Genomic DNA, 23,100 nt, shown 5'->3' with positions numbered 1-23,100 from the left:
GACAACAAACCCAAGCACAACAGCAAATCTAGACTGTTCAAAAAAGTCAAAGAAGCATTTTTTTTTTAGTCAGACTAAAGCATCGAGTCAGGTAAACCTCTGAGATATTGATCTGGTTAGTTAAGTTGCAGAGGGCGTTGTTAATCAGTTTCAGCTGCTTTGTGTTTCAGGGAATTAACAAAGGCAAAGGTTAAAATATCAATACTACAGTCTAAATATCAGGAGAGCAAATCAATGAGACAAGCGGGGTCCTTTCTTGTCTTTTGAAACTTCCTTCCAGGAGACAGGAAGTTATTCTAAGAGAGCTTGACAGGGACGAAGGTGGTCCTTAAACCATCTGCAGAACCGGTATCTGCTCACTGCCATTAGGTGGCAGGATGAAAATCTTGGACCCGTTTTGAGACTGCGCCGGTGAACTCAACCCCCTGTAGGTCGATCATTTTCATTTCCATCACATGATGTGACAGCCTTTCATTCCTAACACTTTAGTTAGTTCATATCAGTAAAGAGATCAGCATGTTTTTTTCCCCAGTGACATCTGATGCTTTCAAAGTGTTCCTTTAAGGTTTTGAGCAGTGTACAAAAAGGCCCAGGGCAAACTTTTTTGGTGTAACTATGTTCCATTTGAGGTCAAACTGAATTACCTAATGGCTGTTAAACTCCTTCACAAGACGGACACGATTATACACTAGTAATGCAGGACTCATTAACTTAGTTTGGTGATATAAATCTGTGAAGTTATTTGTAAAAATGTCTAAAACCAGAGGCAGCTCTCTACTTGGTAATCTGACATACTCAACATGTTACAACTCCTACAGAACTCTAACAGGCAAAAGCAATAAATGGACATTGATGGCAAATGTTTAAAGATTCAGTTCGTTTTTAATCAATGTTCTGCTTCATAACAACAGAGCTGTTCTTATTTAGATGAACAGAAAAGCCACGTGACCACTCCTCTGCATCTGTAGAGAAAAAGCTTGAGCGTGACGATACGAAATTACATTAGCAGTATCACTAGTGATGTGCATTTCCAAATGTGCGAACTCCAAGACACTGATCTTTCCAAACTCTTTTATCCCATGACAAGAAGAATATTGAAAATCCAAGATTTTTTTTTTCACGCTGAGGAAACATTACTAAGGAAGAAAACCGAACCAAATCAGTCCATTTCCACTGTAACAGGGAGCCCGATTTCAATGTCCCTCGACTCCGAGTTCTGCAGCTCCCTGCGGATCTCTGCAGAGATCTGTGGGTGTGTTTGTATCTTGAGCAGCTCCAGCAGTGCTTCCTTCTGTTCAGACCCCAGGTCAGCCTTGTAGCGCTGAGCCAAGGTGAGTAAACTCTGATGCCACAGCACAGGAAGCTCGCGTTTTTCACTGCGGAAGGACAGGAAGTGGGCCACCAAGGCATCCAGAACACGGAAAGGCAGGGCGTACTTCTTGTCGAGCAGGAGGCGCAGGAAAATGCTGTTGGCACCATTATACTCCATCTCTGCCAACTTAAGCATTGCAGCGCTGAAAGACAAGAAAGACTGCTTGTTAGATAACCTTGAACTCTGTGTTAACTTGCCTGCACTGCACAGAATGAGGCCTTCAAGGACAGCTGGTTAATACTTCACATGAGCAAATGCTGACATCTGTCTGCCAGCGTATGTCAGTGAGGAAGCCTCACCTGGAGTGCAGCACGGGAATTGAGCACTTCGTGAGGATACTCCCGATGATGATGGCTTCCCTGAGAGTGCATGTCCCAGATTCACAGAGAGGAATCAGGATACCTGTGTGAAGGTCCAGGAAAAAAAGGTTAAATAAGTGTTCCGGAAAAATTATAATAGACAGAAATAAAAAAAAAGGTAAAAAAATTAAGGATCAAACTGCAAGTTGTTTTTTTTTTAACATTTTCAATTAATTATAGTATTATGCCATTATACACTCTAATGGAACACTCAATTCTATGATGTTCCATTCTATATCATGACGGGGCGTTCTGTGATTCTATTCTATGATTACAGCGTTCCACTCTATGGCACACCATTCTATACTATGGGGTTCTCTTCTATACTATGGCAAGTCATTTGTGACTTAAAACAGACTTGCAATAGAAATGCATTTAGGAGCAATGTATGAACAAAAACAACATTAAACACGTGCAGCGCCCAGTTGTAAACAACAACACTGATAAAGGCAACAGTGGCAAAGTGGAGCTGGAGTGTGTTTACACACCGTGAAGAGCAAAGAGATGGTGTGCTCAGGTTAAGTAAATGAAAACACTTCTCCTACGTCCAAAACAGCAGCGCTGTTCCTGTAATCACCATTAAAACCTTTACTGATAAAACACTGGGGAAAGCCTTCCAAGAACACAGAGTCAAGGTAAATGTTTGATGCCTTAGTTTAGATTGAATATACACCTTATTTTATTTGTCTTTCACTGTACTTGAGTTTATTTATGTGTTTTTCCATTTAAGAAAAGTTATCTTAAAAATGTTTTAAATATAACATCTTGTTGTATGCAGTTAAACTTTAAAACACTAGAATTTCTAAAATTTAACCCAATGAGCAGTTCATTTTGCCTGACTTGTGTTTGATCATTCTTGAATATTTATTATTGCTCATTAATAACACAAAAGTATTTATTATCCTATTAATCAATAGGATACACATTTTCATTATTTGATTACTAAAACAATCGATAGCTGCAGCACTAGTCTATTGTATGACATTCCATTCTATGCCACAACATTCTATACTGCGAAATTGCAGTCTATGGCGTTTAATTCTATACTATGGGATTCCATTTGGTGACACCGTTCTGTACTATGTTACATTCTATATTATGATGTTCTATTATATAGCGCTCCATTCTACACTATGGCATCCCATTGTATGGTTATAGCATTCCATTCTATAGCTTCCCATTCTATGACACCCCACTGTATAATATGACTTTCCATTCTATACACACCATTCGATGCTATGGTGTACCATTCTACAACACTCCATTCTATACTATGTCGGTCCATTCTATGACATTCCATTCTATACCAAAGCATTCCACTCTATATCACCCCATCATATATATCATTCATTCTATGATGTTCGATATGCCATACATACTGACGGTCAGTGTCAATGTCTATGCAAAGTTTCATTAAAATAGCTCCACTCGTCTAGGAGTAGACAGGATCCTACAAACATACATACATATGCTAGAATCATTATAACATGGTTATGATTATGATTATTATTACTGTTATTTTTCTTTGGGCTGCATGTGCTCATGAAATCCAAATTAAGGTGATTCTGCACAAGTTTGTTTAATTATGTTAAAAATAATATTTGAAGCTTTTTAAACACATTATTCTAGCGTCTTCAAATTCTCCACTAAATTAAATATTTAGCATGCTTCTGATCACTTCTCACTCTCCCACTCTCTCATGCTTCGTGGGTTATAAAATACATCTTTGTAAGCAACACTGCCACACAGTGGTGACATCTCGCATTACCGTTTTGCCAGAATATAGGTCACAGAATGTTTAGGGAAAATAGTCCCACCGAACTGGGACAATTTGTGAACACAAGACTGACAAGATTAAAGAAAAATCATCCTCAAAAATCAGTTGTGGATGTATGAAAGACGCTTTGACCCAATTAGATTTGAGTGTGTTAATTACTTTCCTACCAGAACCAATGGTGCTATTTACCCTATGGACACTGTAATCCTCCATCAGGGTCTTCAGAATAATATTTCTAAATTTAGTGCTGAAATTGGAAATCTGAGATGTCCCAGAAAGCTTGTTTTCTGCAATGCAACAAGCTGCCAAATCCTCTCAGTCATTTAATGTACCCACTTCTTTTCCAAGGGTTACATGCAACTGGATCTAAGCCTTCGATGAAGATTTAATCAAACAATAACAAAGGTTACTGTTTACAGGCCCGAGAGTCACACAGCTGTAGCCTGTAGGGGTTCTTGGAGTAGTTCATGGTGGATTTCAAAGTCTATGTTGGATCACTGTCCAGTTGTATACCTCAATCTTATTTCAGTTTCCCTGTCGTGACTGAATGCATCATTTTTGCATGCAAAATTTGCCAAAAGTCAGTGAAATCTATTCCTCCCAGCTTACAAAGATGCTGCCAATGACAAGATCTCTTCTGTGCATCAACACAGCGAAACAGCACAACCACCCCAATCAGTTAAAGCTTCAAGCAGCTGCTCTGCAGTCATGTGGGTATTTTGCTTTCTGCTCAGCATATGTGCAAATTTATGGAGATGTTCTCTTCCAGAACTTGTCCTGACTTCACAGATACCCTTTACTTTGAATTCTTAAAGATATTTCAGAAAGTGGAAACTGTTCTTTGACATTGTACATATTCTTCAATGTGCACAACAGTTGTCATTCCTACACAGTTAATGCAACACTTTTGTTAAAATGCTCAGCGACCCGAGTAAGGAAATCCTAGAAAGCTGACAGAGTTCATCTACATGTTGTGTTTTCAGAGGGGAAAACATTTCATGACTCATCCAAGTGACTTCAGTCTCAGCAGACTGTAGGCATCTCCAGCACCACTGCATAACAATGAGCCACAATATCAGTTTCATTATAACTGATGCGCAGATTGTCATCACCATTAATTAAAGGCCATGGCTCCTATTCACAGGGAATTGAGGAATGGCTGCAATCACAGCACTGTAACACAAGGAAAGATGTACTTTTATGGTCTCTCCTTCTCTTTTCATATGAATACTCTTCATGAACAAATGTGTGTCATATGAACGCACAGCATTTTGAAAATATGCATTTCAGTGTTTCAGCTGAGACACATGTGGCTCACCAGTGGTTTTTCAGAAATAGTCCAATTAGTTCTGCTTGTTTGCTACATTTAAATATAACACCTAGAATGTACAGTAACATAACATTTATTTAAATGCTTTAGTTTGAAAACACATGACTCTATATTACTATGATTACTAGATTTCTGTAATCACTTCCACACACACTTCTACTCAGTTCTGTCACAGTCTGTTCTCAATCTTAAGTATTTATTCGAATCCTCAGTCTCACCTTTAAACCATGCTCCCGGTTTGAACAGGGCCTTCTTCAGGGCGCTGTAAAGGTGAAAGTTCAGTCGCTTGTATTCTGCGATATCATCCCGTACTCGAGGCAGCAGCACTAAGTTGTAAAACCTCTGGGCCATTCGCTCTTTCAGATTGGACGAGAATATCCTTTAAAAGGAACAAGGAAAAATACTTCATTATATCACTTAAGAGAACTTGCGGAAAACGAATCATCACAAAGCGCATCAGCTCAAAGTTTACCTCGTCGCCTGGTACATAGCAGCTGCCGACCAGGAGTCGGGGTCAGTCAAATACAAAACCTGCTCCCAGTTTGAAAGCGCGGGTATTATTTTAAAGGCCTTTGGCAGTTTGCCGCTGCGGTATTTCGACAGAACCTGAAGCACAAGAAGAGAAAGGGCAACTTTAAACATGTCTCCATTAACAAAAACACACCTGTTATACAAGCGGTGTGTACAAACTCCCCCTCTGCTCGATATGATATGCATGATTAACCGGGCCAGTGGGCTTCTCCACTGACTGTGTCGATTTTCCTTTAGTTTGTCTCCCAGTTAGTTGACGTGTGGTGGGCTTGAAGTAAACTTACCTTACCGACACCTCTGTACACTTCTGTTACTCTTGGGTCCAGCTGTGGCATCGGACACCCGGAAACCTCTGACATCACCGTGCCCACCTCTGTCTGCTTCTCTGTGATCTTCTCCATAATGATGTCGGCTAACGTCCGTCTGCAAGAGCCACAAAGGAGTTAGTGGTTTGCCGACCAATCCAAATATCGATACCAGTGCTGGTATTGGTATCGGATCGATACCAGCACAATTTGATCGATAATTTGTTTCTATCCTCCATGTTCATTATGTAGCCGACTGAATTATGTTGGATAAGTTATGTTTTGGAAATGAAAAACTACACTTCAAACATGCACTATGAACCTTGTTGTGTTGATCGCAACAAGAGAACCGGATCCAAAAACCCACAATAACATTACAGCTCTAAAAAACAAAAAAACAATAAACAAGTTTCAAATTAAATGAAAGGTTAAAAAGATGTGCTTTGCTGTTTTAACTAATTATTGTCGAAAGCAAAAACCAGAGATTTAACTGTCATTAAAATATATTTAGAATTTGCAAATTGAAGGCGACTCCTTTATAGGTTAGAAGTGCTGGTATTGGCTCATACTAGGGCTGGGCGATATGGCCTAAAATCCATATCGCGGTACACTTTGAAGCATGTGCGGTAATGATATATATCACGATATACTCTTTTCTTCTGTATTTTCGCACTATAAGGCACACTTAAAATCCTTTAATTTTCTCAAAAATCGACAGTGTGCCTTATGTATGAATTCTAGTTGAGCTTACTGACCTCAAACCGATTTTATGTGGAACACGGCGCTCAAAAAGCTGTCAAAAATGTTTTAGTACGACTTTGGTAAACAACAAAGCCGCACCCCTTGATGGATTGTCGGAGCATTACGGCTATTGTAGGCAGGAGCCTCGCGGAGTGATACGTACTGTGCTTCAACATAGTATTACTGTGTTGTGTGTGTATAACGTCTTAAGTTTAGTGGATGTTAAACATGGTTATGCTGAGGATATGTCGGCCAGTTTCCACTGGAAATGCTTTTTGGTTAAACTGTCAGCAAGGAATTTGCATTTGCACTGTTACATTTTTATATAACTTTAATGCAGATAAAAAAAACAGCTGCTTGTTTAAGTGAAATACATTGATGTTTTTTGCACTAATAAAGTTGTGGAGTTGTAAAGCATTTTGTCTAGTGTCAATTATATCGTCAGTTATATCGTTATCGCAGATTTTCAAATGTATATCGTGATAAATATTTTTGGTCATATCACCCTGCTCTACGTGAGGGTCTGATGGTCAGGGACAAATGCAATCGCATGGACCAAACTTCAGTCAGGAGAACAACTGAGATAATCCATCCACAATACGAGGTTAGTTATTAATATACTGCAACAACATGGGAATAGAGCTGTTGCGAGAGAATTCAACATTAATGAATCAATGGTAGGGAAGTGGAGGAAGCGCAGTTTTTGGCTTTCCTCTTTTTCTAAAACGAGCTTCGTCTCTTTGCTATTACTGTCGCCCAATTTGCAGATGACATTGCTTGCAGCCACTGCAATGCTTTCGACCAAAACAGGCGCAGCTTGATGACACCATCAACATGCACTATAGTCAAAATCTCTACCATTGGCCAAATTCATTTCGTTTCTACCGTATACCGTTTATACCGCCCACCCCTACTCGATACCAAACTTTCCACTATTGCACAGCATTAGTACAAACACAAAGCTAAGGATTTGCTGAGCTCGCAGCGCCTCAAGTTAAAGCGATGGTGTAGCTCACCTCACTGGAGGGTTTTTGTTCATGAACATCTCGATGGCCTTCTCATCTTCAGCGTCAACGACGATTTCTTCATCGTACTCAACATCTGCAGGACCTGCTGCTCCTAGCGCCGGCCATTCTTCATCAGAGTCTGCATCCTGAGACTCAGGCCCTAAAATAAAATTACAAGATGGAGATGGCTCATTAGAAGATCACACTGAACTGTTTTGGGTGTAAATATTTTAGTTAAGTAATGTCTCTTGATAAAGACAATCACAAGGAAAGATTTTACACTTTAACATGGATTCAACATGTGCTGCACTTCTATGTATTTGTGTGGAAAACTCCTAGGTCATTTAGCAATAGGAGGACAATTCAGGCTTTAAAAATGTCTTATTATTTTATAATTTTCTGGTATGTATTTAAGAAAAAATTAAATATTAAATATGTCCAGATCAGGCATTAAAGATAAACTTTTTATGATATTTTTGTTTCTATGCGCATTTCTGCAGCCAATACTTCAGAACCTAAAAAAGTAGATTAAAAAATATGGTTTAATAACTTCTTGAGCATCTTTCACACTTGATAACAGATAACACTCAATTTTTATTCATTTAAGCAACTTTCAAAACCTACCAAATTTTCAATATTTACTTTTTTTTGTAAAAGCAGTTACAAAGGCAGCAGATTAACAGATCAATCCCTTCAGCTAATAAAAACATTTATGATAATTTTATTAAAAATCATATGATTGGGGGTAAAAAAAACCCAAAACATTAGTAGTGTAACGGGGTTGCACATGATAAAGGTTTAATGGATATATTACTTGTATTTATAGATTATGACATACCTGCTACAAATAAATATCTAGGACCAGAGAAATGCTTTTTAATTATATTTTAAAATGTGCTTGTGAGAGTGTATTTTATATGTATAGTAACAAGACTGCAAACCAGAGCTAGTATTAGTTTTTTCTCATGAAAAGATGTGCGCTGTGGAATGTTGTGGATTATGAAAGTTAAAGGACAAATGTAGGTATATAAACAAAAGCTACCTAATCTAGTCAGAAGACATTGAACAAATGCGATGTGTGTTAAAGACGACTGACTTAATGTGCCCATGGTGCTAGCACTTGGCTCACCAGACTCTATTCAAATATCCGACAATTTAAGGATAACTACGACACCAATCCAACATTACCGAGAACAGTGACTGGTGCTTTCTTCTTTTCTGGTGCCAGCCCATATTCGGTCTGAAGTTCCTCTTGTTGAATGCGGGCTTGTTGTAAGATTTTCCGTGACAACCGCTCGTCCACGTACTTGTCGTCGCTTTCTTCCCGGGTGTCTCTGATCTTGACCCGGCCTTTGGCTCGGACAATGTCCGCCTGCAGGATCTGGTCGGCCAGCGCCACTGGCGCGGCTCCGCTCTTCTCTCCTCCACCTTTGGATCGTTTGACTTTTGGCATCGCTGCGGTTTTACTTCAGCTGTGACCACAGTGTGGATGTTCCCGTGGACATGTGCGAGCTACGGGACAGACCTCACCAAACACTGTAAACAGTCACTGCTTCAACACGTGTGTAGGTCCGGGGAGAAGGAAGTGACGCAACACACTCACGTAACATCCGGCTTTCGGCGACCACTTCAGAAAAAAAGTGCAACAACGTCAGTTGACTGTTTCATTGTGAAACGGTGTTAATATTCACCATTCTTTATTATCAATAATATTTTATTCTTTTTTTTTCTGTTGTTTCCTTTCACTTTACCGGAAGGGGTTTTATTTAACCCGGAAGTGCTCAAACACCGTACTACAAGTGAAGAGAGGCAAAATATCAATGGGTGTTACTTGGTAAGGTGGTTTTTAAACCTACGTTTGATTTTAAACGTTTTTAACCCCTAAACATTCAAACAGTTTTAGCCTAGCCTCAACCATCCTGCGTGGTTTTTTGTCCCATTGATCCGCGGAGCGTGGCTCTGTCTCATTCAACAATGCTGGTAACGTGACACAGGGCAAAGTGTATGCTGGTCCCTCAAGTGCTCTGCTTGCTGTGCCCCGCAGTGTGTGCCAGGTGCCCGTGGCGGAGGGGAAGAGCGTGCAGCAGACTGTGGACATGCTGCACAAAAAGCTGGAGCAGCTGGGCGCCGTGAAGCAAGGCAGCTTCTGCGTGGACTGCGAGACTTACCATGCCACGGGAAATTCCAGCAGTAATAATTTTTTATCTGTTTGTTTCTGAGCTTTAGAATTCAGATTTATAGATCACATTAATGCACTCACCCATGAGGGTGACCTGATGTCTATGTCTAGGTGGGGCTGCAGAGTATTTTATCCCCTTTTCGTGTGATTGTTTGCAAAGAAAAAAAAGATTGCCGGTATTTAAACTGTTATAAATGACTTATTGGCCTATAATCTGTCAAACAGATCTCTCACGAACGATTCTGAGTCATTTTGAGTAAGAAAGAACATTTCTATCACAAAGCAGAACTTGTTTTTTGGCAAAGTGATTTTCATATCTCCCTTATTTATGCAGCTAAGTGTCACTGACATTAAAATAAATTCTAGAGAGATCTGGCAAAGAGGGCAAGAGAAATTGTGACAAATATAACATCACAGTTCTATAAAGGATTTGTAAGGACTAGACTGACTATAATATAGGTACAATGAAGTCAGTGTCATATAGATACTTGCAAAACCAGTATATACATATATATATATGTCCACTTCACAAAATCTGTTGAGTGCAGTCTATTTACCAATATTAGCAAACATAACATGTATATTTAAAAAAAAACAATGAAACGTCAAAATTCACGTTTTTGTCACACAAGCTGTGGCTCAGCTGGTAGAGAGCGTCATAGATCCCCATCTCCTCCAGTCTGCATCCTGAAGTATCCATGGACAAGATGCCGAACCCTCAGTTGCCCCTGATGCATCCGTGTGTGTGTGTTAGAAAACACTTAGGCATAGACAAAAGTACTGTATGAATGTGAGTGTGAGACTTGTAGTAGGAAGTGCTTTTGAGTACTCAGCTACATTAAAACAAGCTACATAAGTACTGGTGTACTGGTTCATTTACCAGTTTGATTGGCTGTAGTTAGGTCAACACAGTAAGGCAGTCACTTTTATTGGGGATTTATGCTTCAGCAGCCTGGTGTGCACCTCCTTAGAAATGTTACAAGTTCCATCGACATACTATTACTGTCCTCTTCAGTACCGCTGATTCCTCCTGTGCATCTTTGGCTACTGTTTCGCCACAGTTTTTGAATGTATCTGTGGGAGAATAACAATCATCATCAGTATAAGTAATAGTTGTATATCTATATGGCCAGAAGTCTGGTTCCTTTAGATGTCACCACAGATCATCTGCCTCCATCTCACCCTTGCAGCTTCTTCTGTCACACCAACCATCTACATGTCCTCCATCACTACATGCATAAATCTCCTCTGACGTCTTCCTCTTTTCCTCCTGCCTGGCAGCTCCTCCATCTTTAACATCCTTTGCCCAATATATCTACTATCCCTCACTGTACACGTCCAAACCTCAGCTGCAAATCTCAGCCTTGCCTCTCTAACTTTATGGAACTTTCATTTCCTTCCTCATCTCACCTGACAGATTTAAGTGTTGTCTGTCCATTGTAGGTCAGCCCTCCAAGCTCCTGTATGTGATGCACAACTCCGAAACCCCCCTGAGCTGCTTGGCTCTGTTTGAAGGTGGACCCTGCCTAATAGCAGATGCAAATTTTGATGTCCTCATGGTGAAGCTGAAAAGTCACTTTCAGAATGCCAAGGGACACAAGGTGGAGTCTCGTGGTTCGAGATATCGCTACTGCGACTTCTTGATAAAAGTTGGTACCGTGACGATGAGCTCCAGTGCCAGAGGGATATCAGTAGAGGTGCGTGTATATGTATATATGCTGTGATAAAGACGAGTCACGTCCTTCTGCTTTCTCTCCTTGAGGCGTTAACTCCTGGCTTGCTTCCTCAGGTGGAGTACTGCCCTTGTGTCGTTCCTGGGGACTGCTGGAACCTCATGAAGGAGTTTATGCAGTCCTTTCTCGGCCCCAGCGTCCCTGAACTGCCATCTGTGTTTGCTGCCAAGCCCGAGGGACTCTTTGCACCAACAGATTGTATTGACACCATGACTCAGTACCTGGAGTTATTCAACAAACTGCGCAAGCTGCAAATCCCTGGAACCAATGTGCGCTGAGTCTGCAACAAAGATATCTGTTTTTTTCTCTCCATGTTTGTACAGATGTTGGTATATTTCTGGTCCTATGGATCAGCGTTCGTACCCAGGCATTTTTTTTTTTTGAACGTCTGGGGTTTATTATCACTGCAGAACTTCACATTAGTGTTGGATGAAAGCATTTGCAATAAAGAGACACGGTGAAAACAAGTAGTCAAAGTCTCTGAGCGTTCATACTGCGATGCCCTTTTGATGGTGCGCTTTTATCTGAGAGTAGAGGCACAAAGTATTCATTGATTTCTTGCTAGTTTACACAGGGATGAACCAATTTATCAGCTGAACACTGGCCCTGTTGACTGTCAACTGATCTGATGACGTTTATCAGTGAGAGAGGTCGATTTTTATCTGTTGCATCATCCAAGTTTTGCGCTGGCTGAATGTTTAAAGATGATGTCACAAGCAGGTGAGAGATTTTCCTTTTTAAACAATCAGATTTCTTCGTTTTTCTCTGTCAGAAAGACAGGAATGAATGAACTAAATGTTGACTACAGGTCCAGGAATTTCATAGTCAGTCCAATCCCTAGGTTTATGCAGTTGGATTAGTGTTCCAGTATTAGGTGGAGGCTTGTGCTTACGCATGTAATGAGTTTACAGTGGAAATGCTTTATTAAATTGCAAAGAAGTATCTGTGCAGATATCTTAGGGTGACGGTAAGTTTGATTGTTTATATTGGATTGTTAAAATGTCCAAAAGACTGGATCTAGCTTCTAAAATCTGAGAATAGACACTTTAATCTACAATAATCTGAAGATCTCACTTATGCTTGGCATCGAGTGGACTCTTATGTTAGAGCAGGGGGAAAAAAGTAAAAATGCAGAATAATGTCCTATTAAATTACCAGTAATTGAATTTAAAAAATAATAATAATAATAATATATATATATAATTCAAGTGTCCTACTAAATTACGATAATTGCTATTGTTAATTTGGTTATTTTTATCCATGCGTCTCCTAATCTCGTGTGAAAAAATCCTGGATATGCACCGTAACCACAACTGTATTATAATTAAAACTGACATGACATCTCTTTTAGAACTTGTGATATGTTATTAAGCTTTCAAACTCTCCCTGAATGCTGCGCATTTCTTCTAGACAGCGGCTTTCTTTTTATGTTTAAACTTGAATTACACTGATTTGCGCTGACGCATTTTGAAAGTAGTCCCTCCCCACGACAGCATCCAAAGGAGATGCGCTTAATAGGGAGCTTAAAGCTAAACACACGCACAGTACACGCACGCGCCTCAGGTGTTTTTTACCAGATTAACACTACCGTGCTGACACATGGCGCGCACGGGGTTTAACGGGGACACCGGGGGTCAGGGGTAGCGGCTGTCCTCTTAAACCCGGCTTCCACTCTGGCCTCGGTTATTGTTCCATGTGGCCGCTGTGGGTGGACGGACGGACGGTCCATCCTGCTGCCTGTTGTTCAACCCTTCCGCCAATGAGAGCCCGGCTCCCGCTCAGCCCCAGTCCAATGAGAGCGGCGGGGTCTGTGCTCGGATCGAGAGTTGGGTTGTTCAATCTGTGAGGAGGACAACAAGCAGCTTTCTGAGTGTACACCGGATGGATGGATGCTGGCGATGGTAACGTTACCCAGCGTTACCATTATCAGGTGTTGCAAATATAGTGAGGGGCACCGATAGGGCCGAGAGCCGCGTTTCAGCAGCCGGCTTCCTGCGGTGAATGTCACCGGGTAGTTTTTTTTTTAACGGTTAACGGCGCAGTTTGCTAGCCTTAACGTTAGCGACCGACGGCAGCCGTTAGGTTAACTTCGATTGTCCTCAACAAACAGGTTAGCAGCTTAGCTAACGTTAGCAACTGTGGCGAGCAGATAACGCGAATTGTTAGCTGCTTGGAGCCAAGCGAATAAATCCGTGTTTAACTCCGCGCGTTATTAGGCGAGACACAGCAGAGGGAAGGGAGGGAGGAGGTGGGGGGGCAAGCGGTGTAAACCCTAAGCACAGCCGCCGTGGATAAAAACGGTTAGCGGCGGCAGCTAAGTTGCTGCCTGCTGGGCTGTCTCGGACCAACAAAGTTGTTGGATGTTCCTGGAGAGTCGCTCTCTGGCTGCTCTTTGTTCTTCAGCATGGTGATGGTGGGATAGCCTAGCATGGCGTTAAGAGCCAGCCTGTCTGAGTCAGAAGGCATCCTTTTTAAAACACGGACAGACACAGTGGAGAAATTCTAACATTTGTGAATATCACATGCAGGAGTTGAGGCGGTTAACTTGTAGCGTGCAAAAAGCGTGGCATGCGACTGAAAAACAGTTGCGCCGACCTGAAAGTTGATGCTGCCATTATTATTTTTATCCATTGTTATCATTATTATTATTATTATAATGTAGTGGCTCATTTACACAAAGAGATGGATAAAAAAGAAAGTGATGTAGCACAGCGCTGGTACTGGTGAGGTACATAACTACATCCATTAACGTTAAGAATATCATTTCAATGGACATGTCATCATTTCCTTGCCCTAAAGCCCCGTTTTAATTATTGCCCCTGATCAAATGGCCACATGTTGATTTTCTTAAATAACGAGAGCGACATAACAGTTCCTTTTCCGTGTGTGATTCCTGTAGATGTCAATCATTTTCCACGTTTATTCACAGTAATGTCAACCAGGGCAGTCGGTGTCACAACTGGAGGAGATTTCCACAATAAAGTCACTTCCTGAGTTATTTAGTTATGTTACTTTTTGTTAAGAAGTTTTATGGTCACTTGTTTTCAGTCCACTTTTTTGTGTAAAGATAGATTTTTGAGAATTTCCTAAATGCGTGGTTTTCATTAATTGGAGAAGTGTGTGATTTATCTCTGTCGTGGGGTGGGGTGGAGTGGTTGCTTTGTCTGTTTTTTGTTTTTTCATTGCAGCTTTCACCCCTATTTCTCAGACTCTCTCTGGAGCCGCTGGTGCTGATGGTGGGCATGGGTGATCGGGCTGAACTGTCCTGTTGTGTTCTTTGCAGATGTTGTGATGTGTTGTCCAGAATTTGATCACAAAAACTCCTTTTCCAGTTAGTACATCTTCTTTCTTTTTTGTTTTGTGACAGTTGCTTATACACTGCAGTCTTTTCATTAGAAAAACAGAAAACAAAAACACTGAATTCTGCTATCAGCAGTAATCTTGCTTTATTTTTTTTCTTCCTCTACAGAATGAGTTGCTGTTTGGCTGCGGGACGTGTGTCCTATCGCTGAGGCCACATGTGTATCTGGAGCAATGGATCGTTGTAAGCACGTGGTACGCCTTCGCCTAGGCCAAGACCATTCGATCCTTAATCCGCAAAAATGGCACTGTGTCGACTGCAGCACCACCGATTCGGTGTGGGCCTGCCTCAAGTGCTCCCATGTGGCCTGTGGACGGTTTATGGAGGAGCACTCACTCAAACACTTTCAGGAGTCGCACCATCCGCTGGCTATGGAGGTGCGAGAGCTGGATGTTTTTTGCTTTGCCTGTGGAGACTATGTACTCAACGATAACGCAGAGGGTGACCTCAAACTCCTCAGAGGGGCGCTCTCCACTGTTCGGAGCCCGGGTAGGCGCTCACTGCGCTCTTCAACAGGGGGGGAGTGTACTCCCTGGGTTGGGGAAAGTGGGCCGCAGCCCGCCATGCAGCTGGCCTTGCGGCACAGGAGGAAAGCACTCCTGGGGAAAATGCTCCGGATGTGGATCAGCAAACATCAGGAGCTCCAGAATCAGCGTAAAGAGAAACTTGAGGAAGCTAGAAGACAAAAGAAGGAGGTGAAAAAGAGACTCATGGAAGAACTTGGCAATGTTCCTCCCAGGAAGAGTGCTAGGCTTCTTACTCAGGCGCCACGTTCAACCATCACACTCATTCCACGCAAATTTCGCGACCCTCCAGAACGCCTACCTCCTCCTCCTGCCCAAAAGAAGCCTTCACTTTTGACCCTGTCCCGCAAGACTTCTCAGAATGGCAAAGCTGCCAGACTGAGGCGATACTACTCCACGCATGCAGTCACACGACGGAGACTCGCTCCGGGGGTCACTGGTCTGCGCAACTTGGGGAACACGTGCTACATGAACTCAATATTGCAAGTGCTGAGCCACCTGCAGAAATTCAGGGAGTGTTTTCTCACTTTGGACCTGTGTGAGACTGAGGAGCTACTTGCCAAGACCAACCACTCCCAGGGGATGAAGGGGGTGACAGGAGGTGTGGTCAGCAGTGGTAACACAGCGCTGGCAGAATACCCTCTTGGACGTATGGGGAAGGCGGGCTGTTGGAATTTGCCCGTGGGGAAAAAGGAAAGCGTCTCGCCTCCTCCTCGCTGCTCCACCCGCCAGCAGATGTCTCTGTGCCATGAGTTACATACGCTTTTCAGGGTCATGTGGTCAGGCCGGTGGTCTTTAGTATCTCCCTTTGCCATGCTGCACTCTGTGTGGAACCTCATCCCAGCTTTCCGTGGATACGACCAGCAGGATGCCCAGGAGTTCTTGTGTGAGCTGCTGGACAAGGTGCAGCAGGAGCTGGACACAGAGGGGTCCAAAAGGCGGATAGTCATCCCCATCACAAAGAGGAAACTATCCAAGCAAGTGCTAAAGGTTCTCAACACCATCTTTCACGGGCAGCTACTCAGCCAGGTGAGACTCCTAACTTATAACTGCATGCAGTCAGTGTTGTCCAGTGTGATGTAGGTTGTTTTGTTTGTGTATTTATCTCTTTTCCCTCTTGCTTTCCATTTCTGCATGTCTGTTGTGAAGTTCGGGGCTAATGCCAAGATTTTGACTTTTGTGTTTTGTTTTGCTTTCATTATTATTTCTGTATATTTATATTCCCCCTTTGTGCCAGAGACACAAATCTGATAATAAAATAAGTAATAAATGTTAATTAATAAGTGATAAGTAAAAGGATAGCGTTTTAGTCTTCATGCCTTTTTATTTTGAAAATTGACCATGTTCTTTACTCTCCTGGGTCTAACTTCCTTCCTACAAGATGAAGACAAGATAAAAAAAAAAGGAGAAAAAAATGACCCAGTGGTATTTTTAGTAGGTGCTGTTTCTGGGATGCTTCTGCAAAAACATGCTTCACCGGGTACAGTTAAGCTGTAGTCATTGTTTTGAAGAGGTGTAATCAGCTTCTGTAGCTGTCCTTCAGTTAGTCCCCAGTTAACTTTGAACATTGAGAAAATTCACATGAGACATCAGATAAACGTCGGCCACTGACATCAGTAAAAGGTATCAACTTAGGTGCTCTTACCAATCACAAAGGCCCATATCAGTTAATATCAATTATATATAAGCTGAAATTTATACACTGTGCTGCAGATACGGATGCCATGGATACAGATTTCCAGTTAATCAAAGTCTGTGGTTGCATGAAAAAACTGTGATGTCACTAGGGCTGGGCCATATCATACCGTTCATGGTAATACCGGTATAATGTTGGGCAACGACAAGAAAATGAAATATCACGATAGAATATGGGTAAAACGCGCGTGCGCAGTGCCTTTGTTTTCATACGCACATGGCGAAAAGGGCACGGCGGCGACAGAGAATGACAAGGGCGAAAGCGGATTGTTGAATGAAACGGATGAACCAGAATTGGTTTGTAAAAATGCTGCAACTTCAGTGGTGTGGAACTGGTTTAGCTTTCGTCCGTCAGATACACAACAAAGCACTATTTTTGGTAGAGCATGCTAGCGGGCCGTCATTATTACCGTGTTTTTTGGTAAATACGGCACACTTAAAATCAATCATTTGATTTTTCTGAAAATCGACAGTGCCTCTTATAATCCCGTGTGCCTTATGTTTGAATTCTGGTTGTGTTTACTGACCTCGAAACGATTTTATGTACACGGCGCTCGAAAATGTTTTAGTACGACTTTGCTAAGCTACGAACCTGCACCGCTTGATGGATTGTCGGCGCATTACGGCTATCTTAGGCAGGAGCCTCGCGGAGTGATACATACGGTGCTTCAACATAATATTACTGTATTGTGTGTGTATAAGCTCTTTTTAAGTTTTGTGGATATTATACTTGGTTATGCTGAGGATATGTCGGCCAGTTTCTACTGGAAATGCTTTTTGGTTGAACTGTCAGCAAGGAATTTGCATTTGTACTGTTACGTTTTTATATAACTTTAATGCAAAAATACAGCTGCTTGTTTAAGTGAAAATACATGTTTTGTTTTTTGTTTTTTTGCACTAATAAAATTGTGGAGTTGTAAAGTATTTTGTCTAGTGTCAATTATCGTCAGTTATATCGTTATCGCAAATTTTCAAATCTATATCGTGATAAATATTTTTGGTCATATCGCCCTGCTCTAGATGTCACATCACCACATTCCTATAATCATTTAGGGTGGTGCATGAGGAGGACCAGACTTACACTACAATACACTACAATGGTGCGTTGTAGTGTATTGTCTCTGTGATGTCCACCTATAGCTGCTTTAGAATCACCAGCTAACCTTACATCCATGTGTTTGGACTGTTGGAGCACGGTGGAGTACCCAAAATGCTTCCCATGCAACATGCACGCATTACACAGAACACCCTCCCCCCAAAGTCCAGCAGTTTCAAAGGCGACACTCTGCAGTTCTAATTGCGATTTAATTTTTAAAATTCAAAATTAAATCCACTTCAAGGTGATGTGTTTTTGGTGTTGTGAACAAATAAACAAACAAAAAAAGTCTTAACTGCATCTGTTCAGCTTTGTTTGCAGGGTTTGACCAATCACAGTTAAGATCGTGAGTTTAGTAATAAAAAAGAGGCATGCATCTGCATTAAAGAATAAAATGCAGAGACACGGTGGGTTAAGCAGTTGCCTGGAAGAGCAGGCCAAAGAAGACAGTTGATTGATTGTGATCATGTATGAAGAGCATAAACCTGTGCTGGAATGTAGTTAGAATGGGGAAGTGTCTGGTTTTGTAATTCAGGCAGATATTTTTGTTTCATTTATTAAATCAGTTTATTTATTTGTTTGCACTTTCCAGAGTTCTGCTACAGCTGAAACTTGGAATCGTCGTCACACTCACCTTTGCTTGTGTTCCTCCTCTTCTCTGTATGTTTTAGGTGACATGCCTATCCTGTAAGCACAAGTCTAACACAGTAGAGCCATTCTGGGATTTGTCTTTGGAGTTTCCAGAGCGATACCACAGCATAGACAAAGGCTCGAGCTCGACGGCTTACCAGCGTAGCTGCACCCTCACTGAGATGCTGTCCAAGTTTACAGAGATGGAGGCTCTTGAAGGCAGCATCTACGCCTGCAACCACTGCAACAGTCAGTACAATGTTTAATGCACCACAAGCCAAGCTCGTCTTAAGTTCATTATTAGCTGATAAGACTTTGCTTCTTAAGCTCGAGTTGAATAAATCTGTATTGTTTCAGGATATCTGCCTATTATATGACAACTTGGATGCATTCTGATAAAGCTGCTTATCAACCCTAAAATATCAATTAGCAGTTAAATTATTCTCTTGATTCATCAGACAGAGAACTGGATAGTGGACCATACACTTGGGTTCACATGATGAATGTCAAGAATTTGGATTCTAATGGGAATTGGTTTTAAATAAGTTATTATCCAAAGTGGAACTTAAAGTTATAGATTTCCCTTCATGATTTATTCATTTTGACTCCGGACCCTGCTTTTTCTTTAAAGGTCAATGCAGTTTTTCTATGAATAACTGAGAATGTCAGGACAGCAACTTGTAAAAATGAAGCGTTCAGAACATTTTCCTGTTAATCTGATGGCATCGGAACTAAACGCACACCCGGGTCATGACTAATTAAAAGCTGTCATTTCATTCTCATCAGACGCACAATAGTAACATGCAAACTGTCGCATAAATGAAGAGGATTGCACAGGATTACGACCGCATGCATGCGTTTCCCGACGTTATCAGTTAAAAGACTTGATTTTTCAGGATGGAGAGAAGTTCGTCTCCGAAGTGTTACACATGCATTCAGTGTGATCCAAATGCATAAAGCAAGATTTACAAATGTATGTATTGATGTGTGTGTAGCGTTTGAGAACACACAAGCAGGTGCTTCAGTCCACGCAATTTCAAAGCAATTTTACCACACGGGAAACTGTTTTACAAATGCGCACATCCACATTTGAATAAATATTGAATGAATACTGATCAGCTGCTCACAATTCCTGTGCATACAAATGTCTGAAACTTTACAGACATCCTCCTACTCACGAATGGCCTGGCACGCACAGATCACATCACATGGTCACGTAGGGTTTTGAGACAAATTTCAGGCTGCCGGCTTCGCATACATCCAGAAATGTAAGCTGCATTCAAGTACTAGTGTTCTGTTTTCCTGCATTTTTCCTACTAAAGTAGCCATTTCTTCTAAGTAAACAGAACAACTAGTCACCCCGCTACTAGAAGACAGATTTTCCAGTTATGTAGTTAGAAGTTTTCACTGGAATGGAGACAGGATCTATCAGGAAAAAATGTTTAAGTGATTCATTTCAGGGAGGTGAGGTAAAAGCTGCTGTATTTACTGAAGTGCGAAGTCTTGTGGTCCCAAATCATCAAATAAACATCAGTAAAGTGTAAACACTTACCTCAAGTATGATTTGTCAGGTAATGTATTGTCAGATTTCACCCATGGTGTGCATACAGAGTACACTGTAGAACTGTGGGTGCATCTGAATGTACCCGTGAGGAACATTTGTGTGTAAAGTGACCTTTACCTGAATGACTGAATGCTTTCAACAGATGAATGAAGCCAACGGTGTTATTTATTTATTCATTGTCTAAGAAGCTCTTTAATCTCCTGCTGACAGCTCCGGCGGAGGCAGTGACTTAAAAACTAGGCTGGCAGCTTTGAGAGAGCCACACAACACTTTCGCAAAGCCTGAGATTTTGCAAGAAAGCGTCACTTGTGCAGCGGAAACAAAGCCTCGCATCAGTAACCTGTGATCTCCTTGTTTCATGGTTTCAGAAAGAAGACGGAAATCATCCCACAAACCCTTAGTTCTGTCAGAAGCATGTAAGCAGCTTCTGATCTACCGTTTACCTCAGGTTCTCCGGCTGCACCTCAAACGCTTCAGGCAAGTTTCTGTAAAGGCTGATATATATAATTTTTTTTTTTTTTACTTCCAAACCACCTTCTTTGAAATTTCTCAAAGAAATTTCAGGATTTCCTGTAGTTTTGATCTTGTTTTTTCTGTTTGCGTTGTGAACTTGGGGTGCTCGACCTTTATTTATTTTTTTTGTAAGACGAGGCTTGTGAAGTGTAGCAACACTAACTATCGCCTGTTGTACGGCAGATGGTCGGGGCGGAACCACAGGGAGAAAATCGGCGTCCATGTGGCCTTTGACCAGGTTCTGAACATCAAACCATACTGCTGCACAGGCTCAGGTCACTCTGTCCACAGAGGAGGCTACACCTACGATCTGTCTGCTGTAGTTATGCATCATGGTAAAGGCTTCGGCTCAGGGCACTACACCGCATACTGCTACAATACAGAAGGAGGTGAGGAAGAGCGCACAGCATCCTGTGGTTTATTTAAGATGCAAATGTTCTGCTGTGTTGTTGTTTTTTTTAACATCTTTTTTAATGTGCATTTGCTATCCTCAGGTTTCTGGGTCCACTGTAATGACTCTGAGATGAAGGTTTGCAGTGTGGAGGAAGTGTGCAACACTCAGGCCTATATTCTCTTCTATACCCAGAGGTCTGCTTAGGTACCTCTCGCTGTGATGATAACCTGTGCGTGGAAACTTAGGGCTGCATTCATGAAAAGGTTTTCTGATGCTTTCCCAGATGTCATAACATTTTAGCAGCACAATCCAGATAAGAAGTATGATAGTGGTGAGTAATGTTGCCATAGCTAGTAGATCAGAAAGCTCTGGGTTTATGTCTTTTGACTCTGTAAGAAAACATTTTCGTAAATGAAGCCCAGGTTTCTCAGCCTGTAGGACCAGCGTATTGATTCCTGGCCTGAAGACTGTGGTCAGACTCTGTCCTGCTGAACAACAACAACAACAACCATCAGGCTCGTGTCTGTTGAGTCTGGGAACAACCAGGCGCTCTCCCGGAGACAGCATTTTACATTAAAAAGGCAACACGGATTCTGGACTTTGGAGCGTTTGGCCACAGTAATGTTGACGATGTGCATTTTTACACGTAATCGCGCGTTTGACCGCTGAGCTTTACATGAAGCGACACATTTTTAACGTTGCCAGCGACCGCACTGATGGTCCACGCTCCATGTTGCCTTCTGCTCAGCTTTTTTAATTATCGTGAAACGTCAGTTATGGAAACTTTTAATACTCACCCCTGTGTCATTTGTATCTCATCATGTCCTCTCCCTCAGATGTACTGCTGTGACTGGATACTGTGTCTTAGGCTCAAGGCTCTCAGTGAACACGAATAGTTTTTGTTTTTAGTTTATTTCGTAGCCGCTCTGTTCCATGAAAAGAAGCAAAAAGCACGAGTATCAGACACTCAGTGGAGAGCTGCGGGAGGAGCTGTTGCTGTCGGCTCCCGTAACACCTTGAAGTGTCTGCTCCTCCTCCTGCGGTTAGACCGGTCTGAGCCTGGGTTGGACATGCCGCCTCTCTTAACCTGCCGGAGACGGGACGCGAGTTAAAGGGTAGATACCGAAGAATGTGTGGTTTCTTTTTCTTTCTTTCTTTTATCTGTTTTTTGGGGTACCCATTTTTGAGTTGAGCACCTGAAAGCAATATATTGTACATCTCGCATCTTGACAGGAAATTTAAGAAAATCAGGAATTCTTCTGCTTGTTATATACAATGTGTTTTGGGGTTTGTTTGTTTTTCTGTTGTCTTTTTTTATTTTATTGTTTTCTACTCTGCTGTTTCTATCGAGGTCTTTAGATTTTGCTAGGTTGTCAAGAAAAACTGTGTTTGATACGAGTCAAATGCAAAATACATTTGTGAACTCTGTGACAGTTGGAACAATCTAATGACGATGAATGTCTTACTTTTTAGCGGTCAGGTGTGGCCATGCCACTGGCTCTGATCCCCTTGAGTTCTGTCGTGTACTGTAAGAATACCTGTCATAAATGTAATGGTCATATGGGTTTTGCCTGACAGTAATTATTAAAAAGACAAAACAAAATTGAGATGCTTTGGTTCTCTTGCTTATTTATTTATTTTTATATAGTATTTTTTCCAGAGGGAGTGGTGATTCTGATTAAAAGAAGGTTATGAGCAGCTTCATGGCTGAGCCAAGAGAGTAAAGTAGAACTGAAATAATCAGGTTACCAGATGGATGCACAGCTGATCCGAGGCCTAACCACTAATGTGTTCTTAGAAATATAATCTGATCCAGCCAAGGATGGTGCTCATAATCAAATGTAAATCTCTTTCTTGCCTTAACAGTAAAGTGATCAGGGGCGTGGCCGCCACTCCCAAATGAAAAAAATATGAATCAGTAATTGTGATCCATAAACATGCCAACAGTGTCTGAAACAGCATTGTACAAATGCTCCCTTAAGGTATGTG

General features: G+C 41.6%; 3 protein-coding genes across 8 annotated transcripts; 2 read left to right on the top strand and 1 right to left on the bottom strand.

The window, feature by feature from the left end:
• Positions 1-862: 862 nt before the first annotated feature.
• On the bottom strand, positions 863-9,014 carry bysl (bystin-like). Its single transcript, XM_005741421.2, has 7 exons — positions 8,611-9,014; positions 7,432-7,582; positions 5,654-5,792; positions 5,311-5,444; positions 5,057-5,217; positions 1,672-1,774; positions 863-1,514 (listed from the first exon to the last, which is right to left on the bottom strand). The coding sequence occupies exons 1-7, from the start codon at positions 8,873-8,875 to the stop codon at positions 1,160-1,162; spliced, it is 1,308 nt and encodes a 435-aa protein (XP_005741478.1). The 5' UTR covers positions 8,876-9,014; the 3' UTR covers positions 863-1,159.
• Positions 9,015-9,036: 22 nt separating this feature from the next.
• Positions 9,037-11,805, top strand: med20 (mediator complex subunit 20). The gene is made up of 5 exons (XM_005741422.1): positions 9,037-9,072; positions 9,180-9,256; positions 9,467-9,612; positions 11,045-11,298; positions 11,391-11,805. Exons 2-5 carry the CDS (start codon positions 9,243-9,245, stop codon positions 11,610-11,612), a joined length of 636 nt encoding a protein of 211 aa, XP_005741479.1. The 5' UTR covers positions 9,037-9,072; positions 9,180-9,242; the 3' UTR covers positions 11,613-11,805.
• A 1,363-nt stretch (positions 11,806-13,168) lies between these two features.
• On the top strand, positions 13,169-22,718 carry usp49 (ubiquitin specific peptidase 49). 6 transcript variants are annotated; one of them, XM_013912988.1, is made up of 7 exons: positions 13,169-13,235; positions 14,618-14,665; positions 14,804-16,248; positions 18,682-18,889; positions 20,573-20,681; positions 20,901-21,106; positions 21,212-22,718. In XM_013912988.1, the coding sequence occupies exons 3-7, from the start codon at positions 14,869-14,871 to the stop codon at positions 21,313-21,315; spliced, it is 2,007 nt and encodes a 668-aa protein (XP_013768442.1). In that variant the 5' UTR covers positions 13,169-13,235; positions 14,618-14,665; positions 14,804-14,868; the 3' UTR covers positions 21,316-22,718. The 6 variants fall into 6 exon arrangements, with proteins under 6 accessions (XP_013768442.1, XP_005741474.1, XP_013768440.1 ...); XM_005741417.2 differs by having other exon boundaries at positions 14,543-14,665; XM_013912986.1 differs by having other exon boundaries at positions 13,169-13,264; positions 14,543-14,665.
• The last annotated feature ends 382 nt before the right edge of the window (positions 22,719-23,100 follow it).

This window comes from Pundamilia nyererei, unplaced genomic scaffold (assembly GCF_000239375.1).
Source record: "Pundamilia nyererei isolate P.nyererei 1_Seehausen unplaced genomic scaffold, PunNye1.0 scaffold00110, whole genome shotgun sequence".
Taxonomy (NCBI): Eukaryota; Metazoa; Chordata; class Actinopteri; order Cichliformes; family Cichlidae; genus Pundamilia; species Pundamilia nyererei.
The sequence above is the reverse complement of the archived record's forward strand: the minus strand, read 5'-3'. Positions and strand labels throughout refer to the sequence as shown.

What these genes read in the sequence shown, in the direction of transcription:
- bysl (XM_005741421.2), bottom strand. Translation starts at nt 8,875, where the DNA reads ATGCCAAAAGTCAAACGATCCAAAGGTGGAGGAGAGAAGAGCGGAGCC. An exon ending in AACAAAAACCCTCCAGTGAG is followed by an intron (nt 5,793 to 7,431) that starts GTGAGCTACACC and finishes TGGCTCTTGCAG; the next exon opens with ACGGACGTTAGCCGACATCA. An exon ending in ATTCCCGTGCTGCACTCCAG is followed by an intron (nt 1,515 to 1,671) that starts GTGAGGCTTCCT and finishes CTTGTCTTTCAG; the next exon opens with CGCTGCAATGCTTAAGTTGG.
- med20 (XM_005741422.1), top strand. An exon ending in TGCCACGGGAAATTCCAGCA is followed by an intron (nt 9,613 to 11,044) that starts GTAATAATTTTT and finishes TGTCCATTGTAG; the next exon opens with GTCAGCCCTCCAAGCTCCTG. An exon ending in CCAGAGGGATATCAGTAGAG is followed by an intron (nt 11,299 to 11,390) that starts GTGCGTGTATAT and finishes TTGCTTCCTCAG; the next exon opens with GTGGAGTACTGCCCTTGTGT.
- usp49 (XM_005741419.2), top strand. Translation starts at nt 14,869, where the DNA reads ATGGATCGTTGTAAGCACGTGGTACGCCTTCGCCTAGGCCAAGACCAT. An exon ending in CGCCTGCAACCACTGCAACA is followed by an intron (nt 18,890 to 20,572) that starts GTCAGTACAATG and finishes TCATGGTTTCAG; the next exon opens with AAAGAAGACGGAAATCATCC. An exon ending in CTGCTACAATACAGAAGGAG is followed by an intron (nt 21,107 to 21,211) that starts GTGAGGAAGAGC and finishes TGCTATCCTCAG; the next exon opens with GTTTCTGGGTCCACTGTAAT.